Here is a 12,941-nt window from a genome sequence, read left to right as displayed (position 1 = left end):
AAGTAAACATGTGCCTGAGATCCAGGAGTACCTGAAAAGTTGGTATTTCCAAATGTATACAGTTAAATGCAGTTTTTAAAAGTAATGCGGGGACAGAATCAACAGGACCAGAACAGGCAACAGGATTCACAAGAATTAGCATAGCCAGTTCAGACAGGAACCCCGAGTGGCCATTGGTCAGCGACGTATCAGCTGATGCTGGGATCGCTCCAATCACAGTATCAGATTTCATGCTGACAATTTAATCATCAGGTTACTCACTCAGTCTGATGTGTGCTGGTCTACTAGCATGAACCCACCCACCAGCTCTGCCTCCATCCCTGCCTCCACCTGTTTGATTCTGTGTTTCCTTTTCATGGGGGGGGTCAGTACTGTGTACCTTGCTCATTGTCTATGGGGACTGATAATAATGATATCATGGTGTTGACATCGTTATTAGTAGTATCAACAACACGATCATGTGATGGCAGTGAGTCATCCCAGAGGAGCCGAAACGAACGCCAAAACATGAATAATAAAATTGTGCATTTCTAATAAATGGTGGTGTTTTCTGTCTGAACTGTTAATGGTTGAAAAAAGCTGCCTTGGATTGTTCTGATGATCAGTAACCAATTTAGAAAAATGTGTTGTAAATACAGAATCAATGAGCTATTATAAAATATTACCCAATATTAACGTTGTCCACAATAGAGGATTTAAAACATCTAAAAACCCCATCGCTTTGGTGTCAGCTTCCAATAAATAGGGGAACTTGGTCTGTAGTAGGCACAGATATCTGACATTTCATAAGTGCAGCGTGGTGTTAAAAGAAAGTGTGTAAGAGGCCTTGGTCTTAAGCCTGATTTCCCTGTTTTAGGTTAAATAAAAAAAAGAGAAATAAAGTTTAAGCAATTCATATGAAGCCTTAAAGAGACCTACATTTATGGAGCCAAATTGAGCTCAAATATGTTGACCATATGAAAAGAAAAACCTAACTGAAATAAATGCAAGGTAAACAAAAAATATGTAATCGTATGAAAAAACTAAATTCAATTGTATGACATTTTTTTATTAAAACGTGGCAAAGATGTATACTAAAAACATGAAATGGATTTGGAACAGAGGACACTACACCAGTAAGGAGTATGAGGAGGCTCAGAGAAAGATTGAATGTGAGGAATGGAAGAAGGAGGAATAGATAAGGCTACTGATGCTGGACAGGCAGCAGTGGGAGCAGTGGGAGGAGAAGTGGGAGCAGCAGTGGGAGGAGCAGTGGGAGGAGCAATTGGAGCAGTGGGAGGAGCAGTGGAAGTAGTGGGAGGAACAGTGGGAGGAACAGTGGGAGCAGCAGTGGGAGTAATGGGAGTAGTGGGAGCAGTGGGAGTAGTGGAAGGAGCAGTGGGAGCAGCAGTGCAAGCAGTGGGAGGAGCGTTGGGAGTAGCAGTGGGAGTAGCACTACCCATATCTGTAGCTGGATTAGCTGTTGGATCAGCAATAATACAAGGCCTGAAATGATTTTTATGAAGTCAATGGGTCAAGGAGGAGATAGAAATCAAAAAGAGTCACAGAATGTATGATTAAAATTATAATTACTTATTGCTGTAACAGGCCTTTATATCCTTGATTATAAACCGGGTGCTTCGAATCTGGCATGCTGATTGGCTGATAGCTGTGGTATATGAGACCGTAATACCTTGGGTATACCCAGTGGTGTATAATCGGGGTGGGGGGGGGGGCCTAACATGTAGAAGGGTCCTCGAAAATGTTTGAATCTTGAATATAGGGGAGTGGCCCTCAGAGACCGCCTATGTACAGGGCCCAGAATGTTGTGCTACACCCCTGGGTATACCATCACATATCTCAGGCCATAGCTTATAAATTGTCCATGATTGGCCCATATGTGGCGCTGTAATAAGCATGTCATTTTTAACCCGGCTGCCCTGTTTGATGTAAAGGTTTGATACTCTCCTGTCAGGATAAACATATTTGAGTCGAGAAAATATAAAGTCTGCATGATGGTGGACACATTTTTTTAAAGAAACTACAAATGCTTATAAATTTGCACTCAAAAGTATTATGGCAAGTTACCAAATTTGTGATATGTTGTCAGCGCTACAGTGAGTGACTATGTCAACTATGTCAAATGTTATGATATTTTAACATATACAGAAACTACAGGCAAACTAATCCTGTGAACCGTCTTCCCTATTAATCCAGGATTTCATAAGTGAAGCCTTGAAATATTCTTCAGTACGTGTGGAGTATAGTTAGTATGTTTTTGTTTTAGAATAGTTAGTAGGGTTTTGGTTTTTGATTCACATTTTGTGCTGTAAAAGTAGGAAATTGGTTCTTTGCTGCACCACACCTCCAATTGAGTTGGTCATCACTTTATAAAAGCAATAAGGCATCTGGGGGTTGTGGAAGATTTACATGCTTTATTAATATTACAATTGTTACTTTATAAGCCTTTTGTGTATTTTATTTCAATTGAATTATCTTGGAAGATGCTCTTGTTCAGATTTACTTACAATAGTGAATGTGTAAATTTTCAACATTTTCAATGTTTTTTTTGGACTTAACATAAAAAGTTAAATATAAACAATGTATATAAAACTTCACTGCAGATTCTTGTCAGCATTTCATTTCACTAAATTTAGATGATGCAGGTTTTGCTGGTCTGCATGCTTCGCAGGCATGTTGTATATGGTTTGAAAAGTAGTTAAACAAGTTTTCCATTGATTTTATAGCCTTGTTTGTTCTTGTTTGATTTCCCATCCCATTCCTTGTAACTCTGTCCAGGGCCGGTTCTAGGCATCTATGACATACGTGAGCACTTATGGCCCTCGACCACTAGGGGGCCTCAACCATCAGGAAGACACCGACCAATAGTGGAGAGGGGGCCCCAACTCAAATTTTGTTTAGGATCCCCAAAAGGCTAAAGCCGGCACTGTCTCTGTCCCTGAGAAAAACAGTGAGGTTTAAATAAACACTGCTGTGTTTTACAGACAGTGTAAAAAGTAATATAACAATATTCCAATGCATGTAATAATATAATATATATAATAATATATTTTTTGTTGTAACCTTTATGTTCTTGCCTCAGAAAGTATCAGGGCAAGAATGGTATGAATCAGGGAGGCCAACAAAAGCGTACCCATTAACCACCAAAAAGATGTGCACCGAAACATTAAACATGTTATAGGTTTTCCTGACCAGCAGGTGTCAGCACTGTGCTGTAAGTTCAAAAGCACGGAGAGAATGAACCATTCTTCCAGCCTGATCTTAGGGACATATGTAAAATATTTTACAGAAATCTTTGACAGCCGAACTTGGGTAAGATCATTTACGTCAGGTCAAACCTCTTCAGTTTCAACTTATTTACAGGTTTGGTCATTGCATCAGCAATCATGTTATCAGTAGAACAATAAATCAAAGTAACTCTTCCCCCATTCACAGTAGACCTGATAAAGTGATACTTTATGTCAATATGTTTACATCTTGGTCTGTTTACAGGGTGTTTGGCGAGAGCGATTGTTCCCTGATTGTCCTCATGTACTATAGTTTGTTTGTACTTGTAGTTATCTATACCTCCCAGTAACTGCTCTAAATATAGACACTCTTGTATGGTTGAAGCCAGTGCCATATATTCTGCCTCGCATGTGGATAGAGCAACAGTAGGCTGCTTTCTGGTCTTCCATGAGATCAGAGAGCTGTTCTGACTAAGGCTCACACAGTATCCTGTGGTACTGCATCTGTCACTGGTATCAGCCGCCCAGTCGGCATCACTGTAGGCATGTATACCTAGTTTCTCACTGTCGTTTCTCCTAAAACGTAACCCTTTTCTGCTTGTGCCTTTGAGATACCGAAGTACGTGCTTCACAGTGACCCACTGTTCCTCTGTAGGCTCAGCAAAGAATTGTGACAACCTGCTCACAACAAAGCTTAAATCAGGTCTGGTGCAAACAGTCAGATATATAAGACTTCCCACAGCCTCTCCGTACATCCTGACATCTTCCATCTTTACTGCATCCTCAGGTTCACCACTTGCCACACTCTGTTGTGCTTGATTATGGTCACTAGACCTTGTTTCTGCCCCTGGACTATCACTATGTGCACTTCTACTCTGTACACTTGGCTCTGGAGCATTTTCTGTACTCCTACTCTGTGTGGTTTCGCTAGTCAGGGGTCTCACACTGTCATAGTCGCGGCTTGTATCTGGCTCACCTGTCTGTTTCTGTTTTTCCTTGCTCACAAACTTCACCAGCCTGTGTTTTTGAACTTTGTTTGTATCTGGATAAAACACCAAATAAGCCGGGCTGTTCTTATCGTAACCTACAAAACACCCCATGTCACATCTGGAATCAAGTTTTCCCTTTTCCTGTTTGTAAGTGTAGCGTACAGAACAAAACTTTTGCATCTTAGATACATTAGGCTTCTTGTCTGTCAACATCTCATAAGGAGTCTGCCCTGTACGCCTGTTGAAGCACCTGTTGCGTACCATTGCTGCTGTTTGTACTGCGTAGGGCCATAGCTGCTTTGGTAGTACACTTTCAACCATCATACATCTACCCATCTCAGAAAGAGTACGCCAACCCCTCGCTGCAGTTCCGTTTTGGTGTGGGGAATACGGAGCGGACGTTTCATGTCTGATCTTGTTTTACCTCCACAGCGCTTGAAAATCACCACACGTAAACTCTGTTCCGTTATTGGATCTGATGCACTTCACTTTCCCATAAGGGGATACATCTGCTAGGAACTTTTCCATAGTGTCACTTTTCTTCTTTAGAAAATATACAAATACTGCGCTTTAGTAATCACCAGTGAATGACTGCACATATTTGTAGCCATCTATTGACTCTGTGGCTACTGGACCTGCGAGGTCTGTGTGTACCATCTGTAAGGGAGCCTTTGCTCTGGTATCAGGGTCCCTATTTCCGGTTTGGGCAAATTTTCCCTGAATACACTCCTCACACTCTTGTTTGGGTCGGCCTGTTTTGCCCTTGATCTGCATACCTTCAACAACGTTCTGCAACTTAACAACATGGTCATAGTTACAGTGGCCCAATATCTCGTGCCATGTCTGTATGTCGTGACATGCGTTACACTTATCATTAGACTCAGCTTCAGTGTGCAAAAAATACAACCTGCCGTATACGTAAATGTTAAACCTGGTACTGTCTCTGGTTATCAGGGCGTCTTTATCTTCTTTAAAGACAACTGTAGCCCCACTGCTGGTCGCTGCCTTCAATGAGAAGATGCTTTGGGGGTACGACGGTACGAACCTGTCCTCTGCTGTCGATGAGGGAAACCTCAGCATTTCCCCTCCGCTGAGCGATCTCGCTGCAGCGGGCGCCGTCTGCCAGCACGACACTGTGTGTTTCTGGCCTGAACACGCAGTGGACGATAGAGATGAGCCATCTTTAGCCGTTTTCGGCATATTTATTTCACGAGCTACAGACACATCAGTCTCACGGCCAGAAAGCCTTCAGTTTTCAATACGGTAAAACATTTGGGACAAACAAACAATAATGCAAACACGTCTTCTTTAGCCTGCACCTTAGTGCCCCCTTGTGGCTAATGCACAATACAGAACAGTACTGGATTACATTCTTAATATACAACTGAGGACAAAATGAACCTATTGTAACATGGGTTCAAGACCCTGCCCGGCAATCGCTACAATATAATGTGTTTGGTGTAAATTCGTAATATATGATACTTATGCGTAGTGTTCAATACATATCTTGTGTTTTTGTGGTTTTCTTAACATTATGTCCTAGGTCATTCGTAATGTTTTTTTGACACATTCCAATTTACGCTAACGTAATATATTTTATAGAATCGCATTTCAGATTCACGCATAATTTGTTTAGCATTCCCCTGAGACTTCTTTGGTTTTTCGGTCCAAATTCACAAAAGCCTTGAATACTCCAGAAAGCCTTGATTTCCCATCGCCAGTGGCACTGCTGTCAGAATGTGTGCCTGTTTACTAGGATATTGGCAGTGCCTAGGTTGTGCCATTCATGGTAGTGTATCACAATATTACAGTGGGTGTGAACAAATTACTTCTATGACTAGTATTAATTAGTGTCCCTGGTATCCCCTAGGGTGAATTTTATGAATGTATATATTGTATGTATTACCATTTACCAATAAAGGTTATTGTTATTTACTATACTGTTTGTGTGAGGAAAAACAGTTTCCTATACCGGACCAAACCGGTTTCATCAAAAAGGTGGTGGCAGCTACCCTATCCTGTTGTTCCACCTATAGTTGGTCAGGAGATTAGATTACAATATTTTATTACTCCGAAAATTACTTATTCACCTGAGACCACGAATGTGAAACTTACAAACTTCCAGACCCATTCGTGAAAATAATATTAAACACCAAACCGGAGATAATCAGAGCTACTGCATTCCATCGATAAAAAGTAAGTATTGACTGAGAGAGGAGAGCTCGATTTGACTGAAATTTGGAATGATGGCGGAACGGTTGTTACTGCAGTACCAATCACTTAACGTGATCCTCGCATTTATTTGTAAGATACTTGCTTGCTGCTCAGCTGTATTAAGCTGTCAGTTTGCAAAATACTTTTATACAGAAAACCTTGACGAAGTACGTTGGTTATAGATTAATGATTACTTTTTGGAGAGCAGATTTTGCGCTGAAAACCGACACATGCCAGAATCATATCCTCCTTCACATGTTCACTTGGTTCTTCATTGCTGGACTTGCTTGCACGTTGAGATGTTTACCCTTCACTCCATTGTCTATTTAGCTTATGTTTCACGTATTTTTCTAAAATGTATTTTTTCCCCCGTTAAAAAATACAATGAAACGGACCACTGAACTTGCAAATATAAATTTCATTTTATTGCCCTGATAAAAAAAAATCCATCATATACTCATGATTTAGTGTTTTCTAGCAGGTTCAGACCTTGTGGTGAAAAGGTGGTAAAACTTGTAACTGTACCCATTAAGAGCCTGGTAGTTAATTAACGCTGTTAGATTCTGTCCAAGTTTGATCCATGAACAAAATAAATGCAACCAGAAGTCAGGGGAGAGCCATCTTTATTCAACATGAGTCTGTGATTTTAATCTTCCATCTCTCTAATTTTTCTCTCCATTGATTCTCTCCATTGTCTTCCAATCACATATGTGTATTCTATATCTTAACCTTACATGGCCTAATAGTGTCCCCGTTTATGACAAGACATTGCGCAGACACTATCCATGCCGTAAAGGACGAATGATTGCTAATATTGCAGCAAACGATGCCCGGCTAAGGATGGACATTATTACTACCCTGAGCCCTACAACTGTGCTCTTTGCCAAAGGGGGGACTGCCCTCTGTGTGTGAGAAAGGACTGTGCACCACTTAACATCAATCCTTGAATGTGACTGTTTTCTGATAAAGATGATGTTGGGGCCTCGGGTGATTAAAAAACATTGTGTATTAGCAATGTGTATTTTTTATATTTCTTGTAAAATGAACCATAAGGTTGTCATGAGTCAGTAGTTTTAATTAAGAACACTCAGGAAGAAACAGAGAACAAAAAAGAGGGCCCCATCTCCGGGGACTCTCAAAGGATGGTCAGATGGCGTTATGGGTAAAGGTTTCTGTATAAAAGCCATGGTCCCGGATATAAAATTTGATTTATATCAGTAATTCCATTCAAAAAGTGAAACTTGTATAATGTATACCTTCATTCCACACAGACTGATATATTTCAAGTGTTTATTTCTTTTAATTTTGATGATTATAACTGACAACTAATGAAAACCCCAAATTCAGTATCTCAGAAAATTTGAATATTGTGAAAAGGTTCAATATTGAAGACACCTGGTGCCACACTCTAATCAGCTAATTAAACCAAAACACCTGCAAAGGCCTTTAAATGGTCTCTCAGTCTAGTTCTGTAGGCCACACAATCATGGGGAAGACTGCTGACTTGACAGCTGTCCAAAAGACAACCATTGACACCTTGCACAAGGAGGGCAAGACACCAAAGGTCATAGCTAAAGAGGCTGGCTGTTCACAGAGCTCTGTGTCCAAGCACATTAATAGAGAGGCGAAGGGAAGGAAAAGATGTGGTAGAAAAAAGTATACAAGCAATAGGGATAACTGCACCCTGGAGAGGATTGTGAAACAAAACCCATTCAAAAATGTGGGGGAGATTCACAAAAAGTGGACTGCAGCTGGAGTCAGTGCTTCAAGAACCACCACGCACAGACGTATGCAAGACATGGGTTTCAGCTGTCGCATTCCTTGTGTCAAGCCACTCTTGAACAAGCCACAGCGTCAGAAGCGTCTCGCCTGAGCTAAAGACAAAAAGGACTGGACTGCTGCTGAGTTATGTTCTCTGATGAAAGTACATTTTGCATTTCCTTTGGAAATCAAGGTCCCAGAGTCTGGAGGAAGCGAGGAGAGGCACAGAATCCATGTTGCTTGAAGTCCAGTGTAAAGTTTCCACAGTCAGTGATGGTTTGGGGTGCCATGTCATCTGCTGGTGTTGGTCCACTGTGTTTTCTGAGGTCCAAGGTCAACGCAGCCATCTACCAAGACGTTTTAGAGCACATCATGCTTCCTGCTGCTGACCAACTTTATGGAGATGCAGATTTCATTTTCCAACAGGACTTGGCACCTGCACACAGTGCCAAAGCTACCAGTACCTGGTTTAAGGACCATGGTATCCTTGTTCTTAATTGTCCAGCAAACTCGCCTGACCTTAACCCTATAGAAAGTCTATGGGGTATTGTGAAGAGGAAGATGCGATACGCCAGACCCAACAATGCAGAAGAGCTGAAGGCCACTATCAGAGCAACCTGGGCTCTCATAACACCTGAGCAGTGCCACAGACTGATCGATTCCACGCCACGCAGCATTGCTGCAGTTATTTAGGCAAAAGGAGCCCCAACTAAATATTGAGTGCTGTACATGCTCATACTTTTCATGTTCATACTTTTCAGTTGGCCAACATTTCTAAAAATACTTTTTTTGTATTGGTCTTAAGTATTAATCAAATTTTCTGAGATACTGAATTTGGGATTTTCATTAGTTGTCAGTTATAATCATCACAATTAAAATCAATACAAATTTGAAATATATCAGTTTGTGTGTAATGAATGAATATAATATACAAGTTTCACTTTTTGAATGGAATTACTGAAATAAATCAACTTTTGTGGGGAGCAGAGGGGAAACATATATACACATACAAATTAGCTAGATAGGGACCTGGTGTGGAAGATTGGAAACATGTGACAGTCCGGGATGTGTTTGTGAGATATGGAAACTGAGAAACTATGGCACGGTGGCGCTGCTGCTCACCGCACCATGACAGTACCCCCCCCAAAGGCCCGGCCAACGGACGGGCCAAGACGAACCCCAGCCCAAGGGAGGGGGGGCGGGGCAGCGCAGTACCCCCATCGGCACAAACCCGCCGGGGGGGCGGAACAGCCGAGACTAACCAGGGTGGCGGAGCCGTCGGGACAGGCCGGGGAGGCAGAACCGGCTGAAGTCGGTGGGTCAGTAGCCGGAAGAGCCGATGGTGGGTCGGTAGCCGGAAGAGCCGACGGTGGGTCGGTAGCCGGAAGAGCCGACGATGGGTCGGTAGCCGGAAGAGCCGAAGGAGGGGCCAGGGCGGCCGGGACAGGAGAGGGCGTTGGGGCGGCCGGGACAGGAGAGGGCAGTGGCAGCCAAACCCCGGCAAGCTCAAGCTCAGGCCATTCCTCCCCGGCCTCAGGCGGTGCAGGCCACTCCTCCCCGGCCTCAGGCGGTGCAGGCCACTCCTCCCCGGCCTCAGGCGGTGCAGGCCACTCCTCCCCGGCCTCAGGCGGTGCAGGCCACTCCTCCCCGGCCTCAGGCGGTGCAGGCCACTCCTCCCCGGGCTCAGGCGGTGCAGGCCACTCCTCCCCGGCCTCAGGCGGTGCAGGCCACTCCTCCCCGGCCTCAGGCGGTGCAGGCCACTCCTCCCCGGCCTCAGGCGGTGCAGGCCACTCCTCCTCGGCCTCAGGCGGTGCTGGCTGCTGCCGCTGGCAGGAAGGAGGCGCTGGCTGCTGCTCCAATGCAGCAGGGGGCGCTGACTGCCGCTGCTGGCAGGTAGGAGGCTCTGGCTGCTGCTCCAATGCAGCAGGGGGCACTGACTGCCGCTGCTGGCAGGTAGGAGGCGCTGGCTGCTGCTCCAATGCAGCAGGGGGCAATCGGCGCCGTGGCGCAGGGACAGGGGCGGCGGAAGGCCGCGGAGCAGGAAGCGGTGTGCGCCTAATTGCCAGCCTACAGCCTGGCCAGCCTGCACGGGGTCGAGGAGGCCCCGGACATAGAGGCCAGCCTGCACGGGGTCGAGGAGGCCCCGGACATAGAGGGGGCGCCTTCGGGGCTTCCCTCGGGCACCCACTCAGCCCCCCCCTAAAATTTTCCTGGGGGGACCTCGGACCGAGCGTTGGGCACCTCGCCCTCTTCTGCTGCACTTTCCCAGACGAAGGGAAGATGTCCCTCCGCAGACGGAATGGGTACCGGGCCAGCAGCTCCTTCGTGCTGGTGAAGGCCCGTTGTCTGCACGCCTCCGCGAGTACACGCTCGACACGCTCCACGGTAAAGGGAGCTTCCCGCTCCATGTCCCGGTAGAGGAACGTGCCGAGCATGCATGAGAGGAGGCGGCGATTCCAAAGGTGGTCCTCCTCCGTCATAGCCTGCTGGTTCCAGTTTAGGTGGCTCATTCTGTCACAAACGGTGGTGTAGTGCAATGTTGCATGGACAAGGAACCAGGTGCAGGCAGGGGTAGTCGGTGTGGATTCTTTAATTGATAAGAAATAAACAAACACCGAGCACAAAACACACAAAGTAAAGGGCTGACTACAGCAGCAAAAAACGACAATATGAAATAACACAAGTACTTACAATAACGGCAACATACACGACATCCAAACATGACAAGCACAATGAGCCACAATGTGGGGAGCAGAGGGGAAACATATATACACATACAAATTAGCTAGATAGGGACCTGGTGTGGAAGATTGGAAACATGTGACAGTCCGGGATGTGTTTGTGAGATATGGAAACTGAGAAACTATGGCACGGTGGCGCTGCTGCTCACCGCACCATGACATAAAGAATGGAATGGAAGACAAAATGAAGAAAGTGATTGAATATCAAATTAAGAAAGAGATGGGGAGGTGCATTGACATGTCTGTCCCAGGACCCCACGTGTTCCTCCTGTTGGTCAGACTGGGAGTGAGGTTCACAGAGGAGGAGCAGAACACTGTGAAGTGGATCCAGGAGAACTTTGGAGAAGATGCGTCTAAGTTCACCATTGTGCTCTACACTCATGGAGATGAGCTGAAGAAGAAAACGATCGAGGAGTATTTGGAAGGAAGCACAGAGCTACGAAAGCTTAACAACAACTGTGGAAACAGATATCACATCTTCAACAATAAAGAGAAGGACGACCAGACTCAGGTCACAGAGCTGCTGAGGAAGATAGACGAGATGGTGGAGGCTAATGGAGGAGGGCACTACACCAGTAAGATGTATAAGGAGGCTCGAATTAAGATTGAATGGGAGGAATGGAAGAAATGGGGAAAAGAAAAGTCCATTGCTGTTGCTGGAAATGTAGCATTGGGAGTAGCAGTGGGAGCAGTGGGAGCAGCAGTGGGAGCAGTGGGAGTAGCTGCAGTAGCTGCAGTAGCATCACCCGAATCTGTAGCTGCAACTGGATTGGCTGTTGGATCAGCAATAATACAAAGCTTGAATAGATTTTGATCAAGTCAATCGGTCAAGGAGGAGATAAGAATCTAAAAGTGTCACAGAATGTATCATTTAATAATTACATATTATTACCTATTGCTGGATTAGGCCTTTATATCCTTAATTCTAAACCGGTTCTTCAAATTCTGAATGCTGATTGGCTGATAGCTGTGGTATATGAGACTGTATACCACGGCTATGACATCACATATCTCAGGCCATAGCTTGTAATTTGTCCATGGTACTGATTGGCCCATAGGTGGCGTTGAAATAATCATGTAATTTTTAAAATGTTCCCACTGCCCTGTTTTATTTGAAGGTCTGGTACAACGTGCTGGTCTCTTCTGTCAGGATAAACAAATTTGACTCGAGAAAATATAAAGTCAATACGATGGATTTTCAAGCATTTATAACAAAAATAAAACTCCTCCCATAAAGCCAATTGACTGGAGATTTTATATGTTGGTTCATGATATAGGCGTAACAATATTTTGACAATGCAAAGCAATGTGTTCCAAAAGGGTGTAAAAAGTCCTGGACAAAAACATGTGTTGAAACTACAAATGCTTGTAACTTTGTACTCAAGTATTATAGCGTGATATGTTGCCACACTATGATGAGTGACTATGTCAAATGTTATGATATTTTCACATGTATATTAATCCTTACCTGAATGTATGTACCCAGGTTTTCATAAGTGGAGCCGTTTAAATATTCTTCAGTAAAAGTGTGGAGAATAGTAGGTAGGTTTTATAACTGATTGACATTGTGTGTCGTATATGTAGGAAACCGGATCTTTCATGCACCACACCTCTAATTTCTTTGGAAATCACTTTATAACAGCAGTGAGGCATCAGGGGGGTTTTGGAAGATTTACATGTTTTATTATTATTATTAATAGTATTAGTTGTAGTATTACTTTATAAGCCTTTTGTGTATTTTATTTACATTGAAATAACTTGGTGATAGTGAATGTGTAAATTTTCTAAATGTTTTATTATTGTGTTTGGACTATACATAAATAATAAAAACAATGAATACGAAACTTCACTGCAGATTCTTGTCAGCATTTTATTTCATCACATTCAGATGATGCAGGATTTGCAGGCCTAGTAGTGTATCCCAATATTACAGTGGATGTGAACAGATCATGTCTATGACTGGTATTAATTAGTGTCCCTGGTATCCCCTAGGAGGGATGTTGTGTATT

The 12,941-nt window shown here is 43.8% G+C and overlaps 1 protein-coding gene across 1 annotated transcript; it reads left to right on the top strand.

Annotated features, from left to right (window-relative positions):
- Positions 1–11,115: 11,115 nt before the first annotated feature.
- Positions 11,116–11,796, top strand: LOC114839838 (GTPase IMAP family member 9-like). Its single transcript, XM_034294560.1, has one exon. The coding sequence runs from the start codon at positions 11,117–11,119 to the stop codon at positions 11,744–11,746; it is 630 nt and encodes a 209-aa protein (XP_034150451.1). The 5' UTR covers position 11,116; the 3' UTR covers positions 11,747–11,796.
- The last annotated feature ends 1,145 nt before the right edge of the window (positions 11,797–12,941 follow it).

This window comes from Esox lucius, chromosome 9, assembly GCF_011004845.1.
Source record: "Esox lucius isolate fEsoLuc1 chromosome 9, fEsoLuc1.pri, whole genome shotgun sequence".
Lineage (NCBI taxonomy): Eukaryota > Metazoa > Chordata > Actinopteri > Esociformes > Esocidae > Esox > Esox lucius.
Note: the sequence above shows the minus strand (reverse complement) of the source record. Positions and strands in the feature narration are given on the sequence as shown.

Excerpts from the sequence above, each read along its gene's own strand:
- LOC114839838 (XM_034294560.1), top strand. The coding sequence starts at position 11,117 with ATGAAGAAAGTGATTGAATATCAAATTAAGAAAGAGATGGGGAGGTGC.